We start from the raw sequence: 21252 nt of genomic DNA, 5'->3' as shown, positions 1-21252 counted from the left end.
GCTCACCACAACCTCTGCTTCCCGGATTCAAGCGATTCTCCTCCTGCCTCAGCCTCCCGAGTAGCTGGGATTACAGGCATGCACCACCACACCCGGCTAATTTTGTATTTTTAGTAGAGACGGGGTTTCTCCATGTTGGTCAAGCTGGTCTCGAACTCCTGACCTCACGTGATCCACCTGCCTCGGCCTCCCAAAGTGCTCGGATTATAGGCGTGAGCCACCACGCCCAGCCAGTTTTATTTTTATTTTTGAGTTTCTCTTGCTACAAGGAGAGCTTGAAAATTGCAGTTCAAAGCAAAACGTAAAATGCGTTAGAATCTCATCACTTGCCAGTTCTGTGACTGGGCAGAGTATTTAATTTCTCTTTCAGTTTCTTCATTTATAAAAGGGGGATAGTAATACATATTATGTAGGATTGTTGTGAGAATTATCAACAATGTATGTAAAATAACTAACACAGTGCCTGGCATATAATACATGGTCAGAAAATAGCAACTATTATACTAAATTTAGTTAGTTTTTTTTTTTTTTTGAGACGGAGTCTCGCTCTGTCGCACAGGCTGGAGTGCAGTGGCGCGGTCTCCGCTCACTGCAAGCTCCGCCTCCCGGGTTCACGCCATTCTCCTGCCCCAGCCTCCCGAGTAGCTGGGACTACAGGCGCCCACCACCGCGCCCGGGTAATTTTTTGTATTTTTAGTAGAGACAGGGTTTCACCGTGCTAGCTAGGATGGTCTCGATTTCATGACCTCGTGATCCACCCGCCTCGGCCTCCCAAAGTGCTGGGATTACAAGCGTGAGCCACTGCGCCCGGCCAATTTAGTTTTTTTTTTTTTTTTTCTGATGTATCATACTGAGTTATGAAAGTCATATTAGATAGAACATTTACTATTCTAGTGCAAACTCCCTAATTATCATACTAACAATTTCTGGTGACCTCTTAAAATAAAAAAACACAATTACTATTGTCATTAATATGATCTTTAATAAACGGAATAATGCACCATTTTACAGCAAGCCTTTTTAAACCTAAAGAACTGCCTTAAAATCTCCTTCTCCAATGTCTCTGTATCAATACAATCTTTTTATTTAGGTTTATATATATCAAAGCATTTACTTACACTTATTCATAGAAAACTCTTTAGTGGCTTAATGTCAGCTTTCATAGTGGCATCCATAGATAATACAAAAGAAAAGTGATTTGCTTTATTTTATACTCACACTGATCCATCAAACACAACTTATACAGCATAGCAAGGCTTCAGACAGCTTATACAAAAGCAAAATAACTGAAATTATTCATAAAGTCATATATGATAGTCTATCTGTAATGTAAGAGCAAAACACACCAACAAAAGATACCCGTTAACAAGAAAGAGGGGTCTGAGGAAGTGCGAGTATTTTCTAGCCTTTCTTTTTCCAGAAAAGCATCCTCAGAAGTGAATACTCTGTAGCTTATGTTTCTCCTGCCCATTCAGAAAAAGCATGACAGCTACACATCTCCATGTTTCAGCTACTACAACACCCTAAGAGTTAGTGTATTTTACAATTATCCATGTATCTTTATTTGAAAAATTATCAACAAAAAACTGAGGATGATTACAGCTTACATAAACACTGATACAATATAATCTCTATGGAAATGAAATAACAAGGCATACAAAAATTGCTTAAATAAATAAATGTGGCCAGAAAAAGAAAAGCCACAGAAGTCAAGCAATTCAATGTTAAACTGGGACCTATCTATCTTTGAATTGCATCTTTTAGTAATTTTTTCTTACTGTTAAGCTTCTTTAAAAATATGTTTCCTTACATACTTACGAGGATTGGTAACAAGGTGAAGAGCCTGAGACAAGAGACTAGTTACAGATAACTTCCTAGAATTTTAAGTATATAGCACATCAATTTAGAGCTTGAACTTGTCTGATTCAAAGAAAAATTCTGTTTGACAATGTGATAAATACAGGTTATTTTCTCAAAACCATCCAAGCTATTACTAAAGTTATAAAATATTTAGTTCACTTTTAGAAGGCTTTATAACATTAAATTGTCTCTTGAGAAAATCCTATCTGACAGGAACTACTTTACCAAGTTCTCTTATTAAAAAACAAACAAAATGAAACAATTTGTCCCATATCATGTATGGTCATTTGACCAAAGAACAGAAATGTAAGTCGTTTTAAGTCAGTGCTTCAACTCTAAAGGCCTAAATTTGTTGCAACATGTAGCCAATTAGTTGAGTCATTCCCTCTGTTCAGTAATTACAGAACTGGGCAACTTTTTATAATTAATGAAATCTGATATTATATCTATGTGAAAAAGTCAAATAAGATGAAACATTAAATGAACTGTGCAACAAACACTTTAAATATTCAACTGGATCTAATTGCTTACTTGCTAACAATTGAACTTTTTCAGTGTACAAAGGGATGAAAGGGGCCCTGAGTTTTTAAGTAATATGATGTCTGTAGAATGCATCTAAAACATGAAGATGTTTCTGAAATCTAAAGGTATAAATAAAATGGATAAAACCCACGTGTTGCCTTTTAAAACTGAAAACCAAATCAAATTGTAGTTTCAAATACAGTAATTTGCTTAAAAATTCAATCATAAACTGGACACCCTAATGATGTGATTTTGTTCTGAAGATTCCTTCTCTCTTACCCAGATTTTAAAATGGGTTTCAAGTTGTTTTAAAAATGTGTATGTTCACAATGTTTAATAGTAACATTACAAACATCACAGTAATAACAGAATTGGACTTTTAAAGATATGATAGATTTATTTTGAGCCTAGTTTTAATATACAGCATAAATTCTTCTGAAGTACTTTCAAATGTATCTGCCATGAGATAAGTTTCTAGGTTTTTCTCTATATGCACACTCAACTTAAATCAGTCACCTAAAAGTTAAATGAAAGTTGTATAGTCCAGTCTATGTTGCAAAATAATAAGTATTTCAAAAGTGGTCTACAAAAATGTCCATAGATAATACCTGATTAATGTAGGGTTTGCTTTTGAAAGTTAATCTTGCATTTAGTGTTTAATATTTCATACAAAAAAAATGTAAAAGGTTGTGGCTCAATCATAAAACTAAGCTTGCTGCAATATAAGTTAAAAAATTTTAATGGCAAAATGATATACAATTCTGTATGCATGGCTTTTTAGTTATAACTAATGAGAATATAAAATCATAAAATTTCACAATAGAAAATGTTAGATAACACAAAAATTAAGTGCCGATTTGCTGGTAGTCTGATGGTTGAATCCACTTTCAAATAGAAACATCTTAACTCTCGATTCTATCAAACTATCAAACTATTACTTAACTGGAGTAATGAATTTGAATATAAAAGAAAATATAATTTTATGTTCTTAAATATAAAGTCATTAAAATAGGACTGAAGAGAAAGAGCTTAAGCAATTTTGTCTGAAGAATTGAGACTTAAGTGTTCATTGAGAGGCCTGAAGCATACTGAAGACTAAGAATATCGGGGATGATGACCAACTGCTCTCTTTTTTGTCCTACTGGGTAAAAAAAAAATTTAAAATCAAAGAGGAGGGAAACAGAATAGATATGAAGAAAACTTTCCTGACACAGACTACAAATCAGATAACTGAGGTTTGGAGTAAGTCAGACAAACTATGAGGTGATTTTTTTTTTTTTTTTTTTTTTGAGACGGAGTCTTGCTCTGTCGCCCGGGCTGGAGTGCATTGGCGCGATCTCGGCTCACTGCAACAACCTCCGCCTCCCGGGTGCAAGCGATTCTCCTATCTCTGCCTCCCGAGTAGCCGGTACTACAGGCGCGTGCCACCATGCCTGGCTAATTATTTGTATTTTTAGTAGAGATGGAGTTTAATCGTGTTAGCCAGGATGGTCTCAGTCTCCTGACCTCGTGATCCACCGTCTCGACCTCCCAAAGTGCTGGGATTACAGACGTGAGCCACCGCGCCCAGCCTAACTATGAGGTGATTTAAGGAAAATAATGGGAAGGTGCACTTAAATGCCCTGTGATTCCCTCTTTTCTTTATGTTAATCTGGAAACTTGTAGAAAAGCCTTCTCTTGATAACAAATTTTATGTAACTAGCTCAAACAGTGATTTGCCAGATTTACTTAATCAAGGACTGTATTTAGGAGGGAATCATGCAAGATAGTTTTGGGTGAAGTTTGCACAGTTCATAATCTAAAAGTTAAAATGCAACCTTATATGCTGAAGAGTAAACTGCCAGTAACAGTATATTTAGAAACATTGCATTCTGAAAAAGTCTCCTGGGGTTTATGTGGGAGTGTTACAATTTCTAGAATGACTAGTCTAGATAATCAACACGGGTGTCCAGATTTTAACTTTAAGAAGTTAGCTGGGAAGATAAAGCAATATATGAAGCAATCTGTGAATAGTTACATAATAACCTGCACATAACAGGTAGTAAGTTCAACCTAACTTTATAAAATGTTGTATAGAAATATAATCTCAAATTCTAGGAGTTAATGATCTCCAATAAAATATTCATGTCCATAAATATGAAAAAAGGAAAAGTTCATTGAAATATTTTTCCATTTTAAATGACTTTCAGGAGGCACTTACAAAGACTGGAAATTTCAGTGTAACAGTTACAGCCTACCAATTCCATTTGGCTGTAGAAGTCAAATTTGAAAATAATTTAAATAAAAATACTTGCCAATGTTTTGTGATAATTCCCACTGAAGCCCACAGTGTTCCTTTCTCTCTTTGAATATTTTCACATTCAGAACCAATGCACATTTTCTGGAACAAGTGGATACATGTAAAGAAGCTATACTAAACTGTTTTATAAAAAAAGGACATCATATCCTTGTATCCTTCCTATATCCTACTCAATTAGTTCTGTAGATTAGTAAATTTTCCAAAGTTATTAAAAGCAGAAGTTTTGAAGATGGATTCAAAGGATTGATAAGACTGAAATTCTTTGTTAATTCCCCCGAATCTGCTATGGAATCAACTTAGGGAAAGGTCTCTGTTCCCAAAAGCTATCTTAACTTTTTCCGTAAAATTTACTTTGCCATTAGTTCTGCAATATAAGAACGTTAGGAGTGAAGTGAAATGATTTTAAGATTCATGATGGGAGATATAGGATTCAGTTTTGTCTTGAATTAGTAATTATTTCTCAAGCAACAATCAGCATAGATATGTCTACATATCTTATATTTGCCTAACTTCCCAAATCATTAAGGTATGTGGTTTGGCTCATATACAAATGAAAATTGTGCCAGAGTATAGTGACTGAATTTTTATGTTTTTTTTTTTTGAGACAGAGTCTTGCTCTGTCACCTAGACTGGAGTGCAGTGGCACGATCTCGGCTCACTGCAACCTCCACCTCTCGGGTTCAAGATTCTCCTGCCTTAGCCTCCTGAGTAGCTGGGACTACAGGCGCCCACCACCACGCTCAGTTAATTTTTTAAAAATATTTTTAATAGAAACGGGGTTTCACCATCTTGGCCAGGCTGGTGTTGAACGTCTGACCTCATGATCCACCCGGCTTGGCCTCCCAAAGTGCTGGGATTATAGGCGTAAGCCACCGCACCTGGCCTGAATTTTTAAAATAAACGTTAGCCCATTACACATCCTGTCATATGGCATGTAGGCAGTGTGGTATGGATGAAAGAGATGTGGAGAGAGGTAGACATAGACTGAAATCCCAGCTTTGTCTGTTACTAGACGTGGATGTGGACCTTGGGCATATTACTGTAGATTCTCTTAGCTTCAGTTTCCTCATCTGTAAAATGGGAATATTAATTACAATGCTCATATGGTTGCTCTGAGGTTTAAAAGAAATAGCATATGTATACTTCAGCATTCAGTATGTGCCTTCTCATAACTTTCTACACTGGTAACAGTGGTTTTTGTTTTGTTTTTTTTTTTTGCCAATTACGCATTTAGAAAGTTTTAAGAATTTACAATTAAATCATTTTTGTCTAAACGTAATTCAAATCAAGTTCTTTCAGTGACCTAATTCTGGTATACAGTTAGGATTTTGTTAAGGGAACTAATATTAGACTTTACCTATTATGATGCTTTTAAGGTTACATTACCATCCAGTGAAATAAATTTTAATATTTTTAGTTGAATGATCTTTTATTCAAAAGGACCCCACTTTTCTACATATAAAGTTTTGTGATAGCAGTTAAATGTCAACTTTAAGCACTTATTATCAGATGAGTATTAGCATATAATTAAGTCATTTAAAATAATTTTGCTTGCTTGTATATTACAGATTTTAAAAGTCTGATGTACAATTTAAAATTTATTAAAATGATATATACTTTCCACCTTTCCTACTTTTTCAGGAGTTTACTAAGAAAAACTGGTGAAAGGAAATTATTTGTTTTAAACATGCTTGAATGAAATAGTAAACTATTCAGTTATTTTAATCTGGCATATTAATCTTTAGAGCATTTTATTATAATTTTCCCAATATTAAAAAATGTTGGGACAACCTACAATCAACTGGCCCAAATACAAATATAGCAGAACGTAAGATAACTCTTCTGGCAGGAAAAGATCAGTTAGACCTCAAATGGTCATTTATCCTCAATGCTTCAAATTGGAGAAGGAATATAATTTATTTTGATTCGAAGTTGTCCTACAAATATTTGAAAAGAATATCCTAAAATGCATGTGAAAGATATTTAAGGGCAAGAGAACTAAGTGAAAATGTACTAGGAAAGATACAAATACTTTGTTAATAGAAGAAGAATAACTGTGAAAAAAATTACATGCCAGAAGACTGAAAATCGATTGAGGGGCTAAATCAAGAGAAGGGCCAATAAAACACAAAACGTGGAAATCCTGGGCACTAACAAGATACTCTTAATTCTATGAATACAGAACTGTGTTCAGCAATCCAGCTGAATAAATGGTAGGTATAGTAACATCTAACTTGTAAGATCACAGCACATGGCAAATGAGAAGGCTTATATCCAAGTAAATCACAAATATTTTGGACAGAAAATTGGGAAATTTAGGCTGTCTTTAGCTAAGTGATAAGATAGAGGAATATGAGTGAGAAAATATTGTTCAGGAGATAAAAACATAAATCAGAAATTTGGTGATTTGTGTTTTCCTCTTAACCTTTTAATCCCTGGAACTATCTTAGAACTAAACTATATAACATTTACTAAGTACTCTGATAATCGAAAAAAAAGTAAAAAAAGTGAAATCATCAGTTTGCAAATTAATAGAAAATAATTTCTGTTTAGAAAAAAGTCCATTATCTGACAGAAAGTGCTTTATTTAAAAAAAAAAAACATGCAGAAGTTGTTAGAGGAGATTATAAGTAATGAAAGAAGCAAAGGGCTTTTAAAAATAATATGATTTCAAGTCATGTTATTACTAAAAGGTATACTCTAATGTAAATAATAAATGTTGCTCACATATCAAAGATAATGTGAAAAACTGGCAAAAGGAAAAATTACGAAAATAGGATTAAGGAAGATAACACACAATTTTGAAAAGAGAGAAGTTCAGTCTGTTTGCTCAAAAAAGGTAGGTTTGATAGCAGCCCTTCCTTCATAGCCACTTGAATGATTTTTCCTCACAGTGTTTTAGGTCATGGGAAGAGGAATCATTTTCAGATAAAGTCACCAGTCTTTGCTTGGGAACAGGGTAAAAGATACTATAGGTTCAGAACTATAAATTACTTCTGAAGTTATAATAAACAGTAAGTGTAATTTTATGAGTCAAAGATAGCCTATTCAGAGAATGAAGGCTATAACACTATTTTGTCTTCACCATTTATTTACCTACTTAAAAATTCCTTAAGTGTAGCTCTATAAGCTTACCAATAAAAATGTATTTCTTAAATAAATGAACATGGAACATGAACCTACATAGAAAAATAAAATAAAATGAGAAATGGCTAATATTTGATGTCCTGTATTTTGTTCTATTCTCTCTTATGAACTCCCAAAACCAGAAGCAAATAAGTTTATTAAAATGCCTGGAAGGAAACATTTAGGATTTGGAAGGTTAAAAGAAATGGCATTTCAAGTCAGGTTTTGGTAGTTCCTTCTTTAGAGCCCTTTCAGACAATGTTTCTGTATTCTCCATGATAAGGAGAGAGAAAGTAAGAAATCAGGTAGCTGCTTCTCCTGTGCAAAATTCACTGTCATAGAACTGACCTTCAAAAGTATGGGAGATGGGGCAGAAAAGTGTTTATATTATGGAAGAATATGTGCCCTGTTAGGAAGAGAGCTTACAAGAAAGCTTATTTGTGGCCTATAAACTATTGCACATTCAAACAAAACATAAGAGAAAAGATGTCCAACAAGATAATATGTTCAGGAACGTATCAACATAAAAACTAGCTTGTGCCCAGAAATAAAACATGGATACCAGACACCACTGCAGTCAAACCTGTCTTAATTTGCTTCTGTTTTAATGACCTTAAGAAACTGGTCCAAACTGATTATCAGCAATACATTGTTTTTGCTTTTTTTCTTAAAAAAATATTTTGAGACCACTTTTGATACACACACATATAACTCTGTGGTCATAACAGACAAATATAACTTTAGCGAGACTAAACAAAAGTGCAAAACTTAAAAAACAAAATTTAAAAATATGGAAGCATAAGCTAAATTTTTCTGCATAGCTGAAATCTATTTAAAGCAAGTCCTTGTTGCAGGGGTGGGAGGGGGTGCTGACAGGAGGATAAAGCAGTTTTTTTTAATTTTTAAACATCTTCTGCATGTTTAAATGATGCAAAAAATAATTTCACTCCATAGGCTTGAAAACATTTCACAGACAGTTCATTCCTATATCTTTAGACACCATGGTTGTGGCAGTGCCTCCTTCTGCAAGGTAAACAGCAGTGCTGGATTTGGAATGAACTGCCCTGTTACTGCCATTATTGTTGACTTCACAGTCCAGCGATTCAGTGGAGATGACCCAGGTGGAGGGGCGCCACCGCTTAAGAGAATAGGGAGTTTTCACACGTTTCTTGATCTTTTCACCTGATCCTGATTTGCCATCTTGTGTTGACTCACCTACTGAAAATAAAAGTGCAGAAAAATGAACTATTTAACAAACTTAAGAAATAACGGGTAAGGGATGTAACTCAAGAAAAGGTCAAACCAATGTCTCAGGAGGGTGCTAATGAACATTTCTTGAAATTCATAATGCCAGGCAATGTTTTTCTAGGAAAAGCTTAACCAACTTATTTTTGAGACTCTTTAACCCAAATGTTTTAATAACTGATTGACTTATTTTATAAGGCAAGGAAAAACACACACACAAATAAAACAGAGGAGAACATTTAAAGTTCTCAGCTGTATTCTCAAATCTTCTGGTTTTGGTAGAGATCTTAACTTGGTAAAATGTACTTAATCATTGTATTTAATTGTATTTAATGCTCAAGGTGGATCAAATTTTTTTTTTTTTTTTTTTTTTTTTTGGGACAGAGTCTCACTCTGTAGCCCAGGCTGGAGTGCAGTAGCATGATCTTGACTCACTGCAACCTCTGTCTCCTGGGCTCAAGTGATTCTTACGCCTCAGCCTCTCAAATAGCTGGGACTACAGGCGCATGCCACCATGCCCAGCTAATTTTTTGTATTTTAGTAGAGACGGGGGGTTTCACCATCTTGCGGAGGGTGGTCTCAAACTCCTGAGCTCAGGCAATGTGCCCGACTCAGCCTCCCTAAGTGCTGGGATTACAGGTGTGAGCCACCATGCCCAGCCTGGATCAAATTTTAAAGGCACCTGGCATATAATATTTTTCAGAAGAATAACAGAAATATTAGAGTACAAATATTCTAATAATTTCCTCTTTCTATATCTGAAAAGACTTTTTTTTTTTTTTTTTGAGATGGAGTTTCATTCTTGTTGCCAGGCTGGAGTGCAATGACATGATCTCGGCTCACTGCAACCTCTGCCTCCCAGGTTCAAGCAAGTCTCCTGCCTCAGCCTCCCAAGTATCTGGGATTACAGGCATGTGCCACCACGTCTGGCTACTTTTGTATTTTTAGTAGAGACCGGGTTTCTCCATGTTGGTCAGGTTGGTCTCGAACTCCCAACCTCAGGTGATCCGCCTGCCTCAGCCTCCCAAAGTGTTGGGATTACAAGCATAAGCCACCATGCCTGGCCTATCTGACATGATGTCTTACTGACTCAGAGCCCTGCAATAAGGGTCTGTCAACTGATCTATAATACAAGCCACTCAAGCAAGGGGCTAAATTTTACTGATTTGTGTTTTGAGACCTGTATCCTTCCTTCAAGACCATTTTGTAGCCCTTGACAATAAAACATAACTTTTTTTCATAAATGCCTTAGTCTAAAAGAGAAATAGGCTGGGTGCAGTGGCTCACGCCTGTAATCCCAGCACTGTGGGACACTGAGGTGGGTGGATCACCTGAAGTCAGGTGTTTGAGACCAGCCTGGCCAACATGGTGAAACCCCTCCTTTAATAAAATACAATAATTAGCAGGGCATGGTGGCACATGTCTGTAATGCCAGCTACTTGGGAGGCTGAGGCAGGAGAATCACTTGAACCCGGGAGGCAGAGGTTGCAGTGAGCCGAGACTGTGCCATTGCATGATCTAGCCTGAGCGACAGAGTAAGACTCTGTCTCAAAAAAAAAAATAAATAAAATAAAAATAATAATAATAATAATAATAAAATAAAATACACCATTTTGTATAACAATAACTGTTACAGATTTTGGTGAGCTCCCCTATTTTGTGTTGCAATCCCTTTAGGGCAAGAAATCAAACATCAATTTAAGTTATTTGTCTAAGAGGCTACGGGGCTCATAGTATCACAGTATAGGTATAGAGTCCCAGCTACTTGGGAGGCTGAGGCGGGAGGATGACCTGAGCCAGGGAGGCTGAGGCTGCAGTGAGCCATGATCTTGCCACTGTACTCCAGCCTGGGCAACAGTGAGGCCTTGTCTCAAAAAAAAAAAAAAAAAAAAAGTATAGGTATGTGAGAGACTCAACACAACTCTTGAAAAAGATGATACTAAGAAACTAAGAAGAATCTTACGGTTTTTTTTGGTTTTGTTTTTCAGAGTCTCACTCTCTTGTCCAGGCTGAAGTACAGTGGTGTGATTATGGCTCACTACAGCCTTGAACACCTGGGCTCAAGTGATCCTCCTGCCTCAGCCTCCCAAGTAGCTAGGACTACAGGCGCACACCACCACACCAAACTAAGTTTTAAATTTTTTGTAGAGATGGAGTTTTGCTATGTTGCCCAGGCTAGTCTTGAACTCCTGGCCTCAAGTGATCCACCCACCTCAGTCTTCCACAGCACTGGGATTACAGGCGTGAGCCACCGTGCCTAGCCTACAGTTTCTTTATAGTAATTTTTCCGAAATTTCTCTGGATCTTTAAGATTTATTAAGGTTAGTTTGATAAAACCTAAATGCAGACATAATCAATATTAATATGTGCAATAAAATGTTTCAAAGATTATACTGGTATAACATTACTTGGAGCTCTTGAACTGTATTTACTTTATTTCAACTTTTCATAGCAAGTATGTGAGTTGCATTATAAAGCAGCAGCCACATAAAGCACATATTAAATTGGGTAATTATTCTGACTATTGTGACACTGATTTTTTAATTATCAATGACAAAAATATTACTTTTTTCTTTACAACAATCTAATTACCTTTGAGGCCCAACCAAATGGCTTATTTTTTTTCCTGAGACGGAGTTTCGCTCTTGCTGCCCAGGCTGGAGTACAATGGCGCAATCTCGGCTCACTGCAACCTCCGCCTCCTGGGTTAAGGCGATTCTCCTGCCTCAGCCTCCCAAGTAGCTGGGATTACAGGCGGGCACCACCACACCCAGCTAATTTGTGTTTTTTTTTTTTTTTTTTGAGACAGAGTTTCACTTTGTCACCCAGGCTGGAGTGCAGTGGCACAGTCTCGGCTCATTGCAACCTCTGCCTCCTGGGTTCAAGCAATTCTCTGCCTCAGCCTCCCGAGTAGCTGGGATTACAGGTGCCCACCACCACATGTGGCTAATTTTTTGTATTTTTAGTAGACACAGGGGTTTCACCATCTTGGCCAGGCTGATCTTGAACTCTTGACCTCGTGATCCACCTGCCTCAGCCTCCCAAAGTGCTGGGTTATAGGTGTGAGCCATCGTGCCTGGCCATTTTTGCATTTTTAGTAGAGACGGGGTTTCACCATGTTGGTCAGGCTGGTCTCGAACTCCTGACCTCAGGTGATCCACCTGCCCTGGCCTCACAAAGTGCTGGGATTATAGGCATGAGCCACCACGCCTGGCCCAAATGGTTTATTTTATTTCATTATTGAGATGAAGTTTTGCTTTTTTGCCCAGGCTAGAGTGAAGTGTCGTGATCTCGGCTGGGATTACAGGTGCACGCCACCACGCCTGGCTAATTTTTGTATTTTTGTAGAGATGGGGTTTCACCATGTTGGCCAGGCTGGTCTTGAACTCCTGACCTCAAGTAATCTGCCCGCCTTGGCCTCCCAAAGTGCTGGGATTACAGGCGTGAGCCACCGCGCCTGGCCTAATTTTTTTTATTTTTTAGTAGAGATGGGGTTTCACCATGTTGGCCAGGTTGGTCTTGAACTCCTGACCTCAGGTGATCCACTTCCCTTGGCCTCCCAAAGTGCTAGGATTACAGGTGTGAGCCACTGCGCCCCGCCTCAAATGGATCATTTACAAAAGTGGTAAAGGTAAATAATCACTAGTTGAAATATATCTATTAGTTGATTCTAAATAGTTATTTAAATGGCCCCAAAAGACACACAGGAGAGAATATATGATCCCTCCACTTACTCTGTATAATGCTGCCATCCAGGACATTTGTGGCTGAAAGATCCAGAGAATTAGGCCTCTGTGCTCTTCTGGGCTTTGATGGCCCAGGATCTGCCGCTGTGCTTGGAACACCTTGTGTAAGAACATCTTGTTCTGAACATGGATTGCTGTTGTTGTTATTGGAATTAGTTCGGCCACCTTCTAGTGGCCGTTCCCTCCTGTCCACAAGACGATCCAGAACACCTTCATCATGGCCAGCTTGTTGCTCTCGTCTCAGTAAAGGCTCATGCTCATCAGGACTGGAATTAATATTCAGCCGGGTGTCCTCACCGATAAACTGATTCTGCAACATTTCTTGGGCCCTATGTGTCACTATGTTGGTTGTTTGGCCAGATAGTACTGTCCCATTGGCATATTGGGTTGTGGCAGCATGGGAGTTAACACTGTGGTTTCTACCTGCCACACCATTCATGGTGACTGTCACCACATGAGGTTCTGCTGCATTGATTGTATTCATCTTGGCAACTCCAGTTTCGACTTGTTTCAAGTTTGATTTGTGCTTGCTGCCAAATTTTAGCCGGGGCTCTTTTGTTGAATTTTTGGTGTTCAAAGGCAAACTAGTAGGTCTCTTGGGAAGGTTCTGCTGCTTGGGGAGAGGATAGATCTGAGTAGGCAGAACATCAGGAATCAAACATGCTTGGCCATTTGCAGCCTGTGTGAAGTCCTGCTGTCCAGTTGCCTCTACTGCAAGTTTTATGAGTGGGTAAAGCAAGCTAGAACTAGTACTGCTCAGTGGGTCTGGGCCACTGAACTGTTTAAGAGAGTGCTCCATGAGATTCTCATCAGAGCTCTCCTTGAGGTTCTTATCAACTTCTTTTGGGTCTAGCTTGTTGGTCTCCAAGTCTTCTTCTGTCAGCTGTAAGCAGACAGGGGTTGGCCCAATTGACTGTGCAACATTTGTGGTATGCAGATTTGTTTCATCTGGGTATGGCATCTCAGATATAGTAGTCATGCCAGTACTTGGCGTGAGGCCTGTGGTGTTTGTGGTTGTTGTGTTGGTGGAGAGGCTGGTGACACTTGTTTCAGGGCTGGGGATTCGAGCTTGTGCTTGCTGTCGTTCATAGTTAATTGAATTTCGGTTTTTTTCCCCTATAGTCAAAGGTGTGCTGGACATAGAATGCTCAGAGGAAATATTCTTCACGATGCTGTCAGTATGATGGATAGAGTCTTCAATGTATGAGGAGGAAGAATAATCTGGATAAGGACCAATTTTTGGCACACGCCTATTATGTGACAGGTTGCTTAAAGAAAGAAAAAAAGTATCACATTGAGAACGTACATTTATGACAAACTGTCTCTCCAAATTTAACACCTCTGATTTTAAAGTCTGAGTTGTTTTTCATTTTCTTCCAAACATACGTTTTTCTAAAGGTTAAAAAGTCTAATCAAATAATCAAGTGTCAATTAATAACTCGATAAGTGTTAGTTTTACATGAATTAAGCCTAATGAAAAATGTATGTGGATGAGATACAATTTTTATAAATGTTCATTATTTTGGTTTATAAGTTAATTAAAAAATTTCCCCTATAGTTTTATAACATCATGAAATATGTATTTATGGAATGTATATTCATACAACCAGAAGTTATGTTTTATGAGAGGAAGAACCACGGTATAAGTTTTCTGTATTTCCATAATTCTAGATGCATAGTGCCTACTCAAAAGGTATGTTATCAATTAAGTTCCAATGGCCAAATGGTAAAAAGAATATAAGCTTTTAGGTTGTTCCAAAGGCCTCCATTAAGAGGCATGCCCTAGTAATGGCACATATGTTTCTGGGGTAGTCTGAGTCATATTAGTAAAAGTCCTTGAGCCTAAGGTATAAGGCAGAATATGATGTTCAAATAAAGGATCAAAGATTCAGAACTGCTCTCCAATTATCATGGGTTCTTTGCTGTCATTGTCATTCCTTGGGAGTGACAGTTATTTATAAGGGAGATGATAGGAGGAAAAGAAGAAAAAAAAAGTTGTTATATAGTACAAGGAAAGGAAGCTAAGGAGACATGGAGGGTAAGACTCGGTATAAAACCTAGAGTTAGCGTAACTATGGGATGAATTATAATTTTGAGGAAATTATTAGTAGAGACTGGAGATGAGAAGATGCATGCAGAAGGTTGAGCCGAATGACACAGGAGGCGAAAAGTGGCCAAATCAAGGTGGGCCATCAAGGTTTTTTTTTCTTACCATTCAAGAAAAGTTTGAAAGCATTCAAAATAAAAGCTTTAGCTGACTTTTGAGAGAGGTATAAACATCATACTAGAGGACATGGGAAATACAGAGATGAGGGGAGATAAAAGCAGAAGACTGTCCTCAGGTATGTGTAAAGTGAGAAAATTTATAATTAGAATTGCCAGTGTCTAACTTCCTTGATTTGCTGATATACAAGGTATAAGAGTTTATATTTGAAACTAATTTGACCTCTACAAAAGTAGTGCAAACCAAATTTTTGACCTATGGCTAATACAAATAGCTTTCACAAATTAGAACAGAAAACAGGCCAGGCGTGGTGGCTCACACCTGTCGCCTATGATCCCAGCATTTTGGGAGGCCAAAGCAGGCAGATCACCAGAGATCGGGAGTTTGAGACCAGTCTGGCTAACATGGTGAAACCCTGTCTCTAATAAATATACAAAATTAGCTGGGCGTGGTGGCTCGTGCCTGTAATCCAGCTACTCGGGAGCCGAGGCAGGAGAATCGCTTGAACCCGGGAGGCGGAGGTTGCAGTGAGCCAGGATCACGCCACTGCACTCCAGCCTGGGGGACAGAGTGAGACACAGTTTCCAAAAACAAACAAACAAACAAACAAACAAACAAAACAAAAACCACACAGAAAAAAAAAAGTTTCAAGAATCGAGTTTATTTTTATTTCAATTTTCTCCAGTAACCCTTTCCTAGATGCCTTTCTGAAAGTTTTAAACATGTATTAGACAAAATGACAAAATCATAGAAAGGCTTTTTTACCCCAAACATGGAACAAAGAAATAGACGTAGAAAGTTCCAAATTGTAGGAATTTTTTAAAAGCCTTTCTATTTAGAACCAAAAACCATAGTTCTAACAAAGAAAATGTCTTGTAAAATAATATTAATGATGGAATAGAAAGACCTTTGAATTGCTTTCATGTAAAAGTAGTAGTAGTATATTCTATAAGAAAGAGCATTAGATAGGAAGTCTAGAAACCTTAGTGTCAGTGAAACAGTGGTTAGATAGGCAAGTTCACAGTTCCATTTACTTAAAAAAAAAAAGCAGAGGAGGAAGGAATAACAACAAAGGATAAATGAGACAATTTATATAGAAGTGCTTATGAACTTTTGGAGTTATAAAAACATTTTACCTTTATTATTGCAGGAAAGTTGGACCATAAATAGAGAAAGACTAACTTCTTTCACTATGTCTTTACATATTAAAAAATGCAGTTTCATCTTGCACTTGTACCAAACAAAAATGTTCAACAGAATAGGAATATTGAAAGAAAAATGATAACTTTAGACTGTATGAGGTAATCATTGAACCATTAGGCTGGTTTAAAAGTATTTATTTTCTATTCTTTGTTGGGTCTGTTTCTAATACTGATTGATAGATGCCACACCCCTTAGGGTCTTACCGTTCATTCTGCATAGCAGTAGACATTGGATTGACTGTTGGGCTCACAGATTTGTTTCTTTCCCAAATCATCATAAGTTCAGCCATCCTTTCCTCAGCACACTGTGCAGTAAGCCGAGCCTCTGCATCCTGGTCCCAACAGTCTTCGATTGTCTCCTTGAGTGACCTCACTGCCTGTAAGACAAAGTACATGTCAAACCATGTGTCTTTAAAAAAAAATGTATTGAGCTTTTCAGTTCACCACATGAGGTAAAAGGAAAATCAATTACCTTAACCAATATTTTACATAGTTCTAATAACATATTTTAGGCTTCAGGGATTACGGAACATGCTCAAAAGGTGATGAACAAGTAAGCAAGCAAGATTTACCTTAACTCCTTGAAGAATTATTCATAAAAGTAAAAGCAACAATAAGTCGCAGATGTTTCTTCAAGGCCACAGGTTTAGGTCATTGTTGTTAATTCAGTTATGTTATGTCAATCAATAGCCACTAATTCTGCTTCAAAAATAAGTTTTGAGTTTGATGGAACTTGGGGACATTTGGCTATCTTCTATCTCTAGGTGAGCTTTTCTCCTTCACCCCCAGTTAAGAATACTTGGTTGGGTGCAGTGGCTCACGCCTATAATCCCAGCACTTTGGGAGGCTGAGGCAGGAAAATCACCTGAGGTTAGGAGTTTGAGACCAGTTTGGCCAATATGGTGAAACCCCATCTCTACTAAAAATATAAAAAAATTGGCCAGGCATGGTGGTTCACACCTGTGATCCCAGCACTTTGGGAGGCCAAGTCGGGTGGATCACGAGGTCAGGAGTTCGAGACCAGCCTGGCCAATATAGTGAAACCTCATCTCTACTAAAAATACAAAAATCAGCTGGGTGTGGTGGCACGCGCCTGTAGTCCCAGCTACTCAGGAGGCTGAGGCAGAAGAATCGCTTGAACCATGAAGGCAGTGGGCCGAGATCACGCCACTGCACTCCAGCCTGGGCGACAGAGTGAGAGTCTGTCTCAAAAAAAAAAAAAAACAAAACAAAAAATTAGCCAGCATGGTGGTGTGCATCTGTAGTCCCAGCTACTTGGGAGGCTGAGGCAGAATTGCTTGAACCCAGGAGGCAGAGGTTCCACTGAGCCAAGATCATGCCACTGCACTCCTCCCTGGGTGACAGAGTGAGACTCCACCTCAAAAGAAGAAAAAAAAGAGTGCCTCATTTCAACCTTAAAACTTACAGACATCTCTTCTTTAAACTAGTTCCAAAACAGTCCCATTCTGTAGTATTCCTATTTATTAGCAATGAACAACAGTCTCCCTATAATAGTCTCCCTTTGGGGGAAAGCTAGTTTTTTGTTTGTTTGTTTGTTTGTTTTGAGATAGAGTCTCACAATGTTGCCCAGGCTGGAGTACAGTGGCACGATCTCTGCTCACTGCAACTTCCGCCTCCTGGGTTCAAGTGAGTCTCCTCCCTCAGCTTCCTGAGTAGCTGAGATTACAGGTGCCTGCCACCATGCCCGGATAAGTTTTTTTTTTTTTTTTTTTGTATCTTTAGTGGAGACGGGGTTTCACTATGTTAGCCAGACTGGTCTTGAACTCCTGACCTCGTGATCCACCTGCCTTGGCCTCCCAAAGTGCTGGGATTACAGGCGTGAGCCACTGCGCCTGGCCAGGGGAAAGCTAGTTTTAACTCCCTTTTTAAAAACAGACTAGGTTTGTTTTTAAACATCCACATGATTCAATCATCCTACTCTTAGGTATTTACCTAAGTAAACGAAACCATATGTTTATACAAAGACTTGTATACATCTACATCTGCTACTTGGGATGCTGAGGCAGGAGAATTGCTTGAACCCAGGAGGCGGATGTTGGAGTGAGCCGAGATCGTGCCACTGCACTCCAGCCTGGGCAACACAGCAAGGCTCTGGCTCAAAAAAAAAAAAAAAAAAAAAAAAAAAAAAAGCTGATATGCTCTACAAGAAATGTTAAAGGGAGTCCCTCAAAGGACATTAGACAATAAGTAGAACCCAAAAGCCTACTTAGGTAACTATAAAAGCCACTATTATTATATTTTTGGTTTGTAACTCCTTTTTAAAAACAAAAACAAAAAAAGAGGTCTCATTCTGTTGCCCAGGCTCGAGTGCTGTGGCATGATCACAGGTTACTGCAGCCTTGAACTCCTGGACCTAAGCAATCCTCCTACATCAGCCTCCTGAGTAGCTGGGACGACAGGCAAGTACCACTGTGCCTGGCTAAGGCACCATTGTGCCAAAATGATCCTTCTGCCTCAGTCTCCCAAAGTGCTGGGATTACAGGCAAGACCTATCACATTCAGCCTCCTCCTTTTTTCTTATTTAAGAGAGAAAAGCATAAAATGATAATTATAAATCTAGGCTAGGCATGGTGGCTCATGCCTGTAATCCCAGGACTTTGGGAGGCTGCAGTGGGAGGACTGTTTGAGGCCACGAGTTCAAGACAAGCCTGGGCAACATAGCAAGATTCCATTTCTACAATTTTTTTTTTTTTTTTTGGGAGATGGGAGTCTCACTCTGTCACCCAGGCTGCAGTGCAATGGCGTGATCTCGGCTCACTGCAAGCTCCACCTCTTGGGTTCATGCCATTCTCCTGCCTCAGCCTCACGAGTAGCTGGGACTACAGGAACCTGCCACCACGCCTGGCTAATTTTGTTTTTGTATTTTTAGTAGAGATGGGGTTTCACCATGTTAGCCAGGATGGTCTCGATCTCTTGACCTCGTGATCTGCCCGCCTCGACCTTCCAAAGTGCTGGGATTACAGGCATGAGCCACCGTGCCTGGCCAAAAATTTTTAAAAATTAGCTGGATGTGGTTGTGCACATCTGTGGTCCCAGTTACTTAGGAGGCTGAGGTGGGAGGATCACTTTAGCCTGGGAGGTCAAGGCTGTAGCGAGCTATGATGGCAGCACTGTACTCCAGCCTGGGTGATACAATGAGACTCTGGACTCCCGCCACCACCCCCAAAAAAGAATGTCTAAAATTAAAAAGACTGGCAATACCAAATGTTGGCAAAGATGCAGAGAAACTGGAACTTTTATGCACTGCTGGCCAGAATGTAAAATGGCACAACCCCTTTAGAAAACTGGCAGTTTCTTTTTTCTTTTCTTTTCTTTTTTTTTTGAGACAGTCTTGCTCTGTCACCCAGGCTGGAGTGCAGTGGTGCGATCTCAGCTCACGGCAGCCTCTGCCTCCTGGATTCAAACGATTCTCAAGCCTCAATCCCGAGTAACTGGGATTACAGGTATGCACCACAACACCCGGCTAATTTTCGTATTTTTAGTAGAGATGGGGTTTCACCATGTTGGCCAGGCTGGTCTTGAACTCTGCCACTGTGCCCAGTCACAAAAACTGGCAGTTTCTTAAAAAGTTAAACATATACCTACCACATGATTCAACCACTCTACTCTTACGTATTTACCTAAGTAAATGAAACCATATGTTTATACAAAGACTTGTACATGAATATTCATAGCAGCTTTATTTGTAACAGTTGAAACTGGAAATAAGCCAAATATCCATCACGAGTGGATGGACAAACAAACTGTATCATATGCATACAATGAAATACTACTTAGCAATTAATAAACTATGGCTACACATAAGAACATGAATAATAATTATAACTAATAATAATATTATAACTAATAATGAACATGAATAATTATAATTAATAGTTAATTATAATAATTGAAAATAATTATACTGAAAGAAGCCAGAAAAACAGTACATTTATACGATTCCATTTATATAAAATTCTAGAAAATGTAAACTAATCTCTAGTGACAGAAAGCAGATCAGTGGTTGCCTGGGGACTCATGGGGGATAGAGAAAGTTGAGGAGAGATTACAAAAGGGCACAAGAAATCTTCTGGGAGTAATTGACATGTTCACAATCATGACTGTGATGATGGTTTTATGGGTGTATACATATATCAAAACATACCTAAACGTACACTTTAATACATGCAGTTTATGAATTATAGCTCTTTAAATGTACAAAAATTGATAATAAATCAGAATTGAAAACATAAATATTCAGGCAAAATCTGACGCGTCCTTTGAAAGGGGACTCTAACTCTAGGAATAGGTAAATAATGATACCTTAATGCTTGTGTAAATACGTTAAAGGGAGTGGCATTATTAACACTGATGAGGAAAGACAAGTAGGGGGAAAAAAAAGAATAGAAAAGATAAACAAGGAACTTTTTCAATCTTTCCTACCCAAAGGAAGGAAAATGCAAGTTGGATCTCGTGGGTGGGTCATAAAATCAGCTCAGTGGTTTAAAACAAACAACTCTAACCAAAACTGAAATGCTCTAGACTAGAACAGAAAACACTAGGACATAGAGTAGGTGGTAAGGTTAAGTATTATACTGTACGTAATTATGTAAACTTTGCTTTTTTTTTGAGATGGGGTCTCACTATGTTGCCCAGGCTGGAGTGCAGTGGTTATTCACAGGTGGGATCATAGTGTACTACAGCTTCACATTCCTAGGCTCAAGCGATCCTCCTCCCTCAGCCTCCTATGTAGCTTAGACTACAAGTGTGCACTATTGCACCTGGCTGAAGTTGTATTTCTTAATGTGGGTTGTGTCAGACAAAAAAGTGCGTAAAATGTTGAATTCTAGATCACAGAAGAAGTCTATAGATTTTGTCCAAAAGAGAAAATGGAAAAACTAAAAATATGTGAAAAGAACTGGTAGTTTCTTCTGAAATGTACTATATATTTCTTAAAAAGAAAAGACCAGAGGGCAAACATAAACTGAGGAAGAGTTGCCGCATTTTTTTTTTTAAGATGGAGTCTTA

The 21252-nt window shown here is 38.3% G+C and overlaps 1 protein-coding gene across 2 annotated transcripts in view; it reads right to left on the bottom strand.

Annotated features, from left to right (window-relative positions):
• Positions 1-962: 962 nt before the first annotated feature.
• The window catches only part of BMPR2 (bone morphogenetic protein receptor type 2), a 195677-nt gene continuing 175387 nt past the window's right edge, over positions 963-21252 (bottom strand). The window contains exons 11-13 of one of the 2 annotated variants that reach the window (XM_002812753.6): positions 16429-16601; positions 12787-14066; positions 963-9025 (exon numbers count right to left, since the gene is read on the bottom strand). In XM_002812753.6, coding sequence (XP_002812799.1) covers positions 8775-9025; positions 12787-14066; positions 16429-16601 — 1704 coding nt within the window. In that variant the 3' untranslated portion in view covers positions 963-8774. The remainder of the gene's footprint in view (positions 9026-12786; positions 14067-16428; positions 16602-21252) is intronic. The other variant, XM_063712969.1, reaches the window with a different exon arrangement.

The sequence above is a fragment of the Pongo abelii genome, chromosome 11 (genome assembly GCF_028885655.2).
Source record: "Pongo abelii isolate AG06213 chromosome 11, NHGRI_mPonAbe1-v2.0_pri, whole genome shotgun sequence".
NCBI lineage: Eukaryota > Metazoa > Chordata > Mammalia > Primates > Hominidae > Pongo > Pongo abelii.
This window is presented reverse-complemented; position numbering and strand designations above follow the sequence as displayed.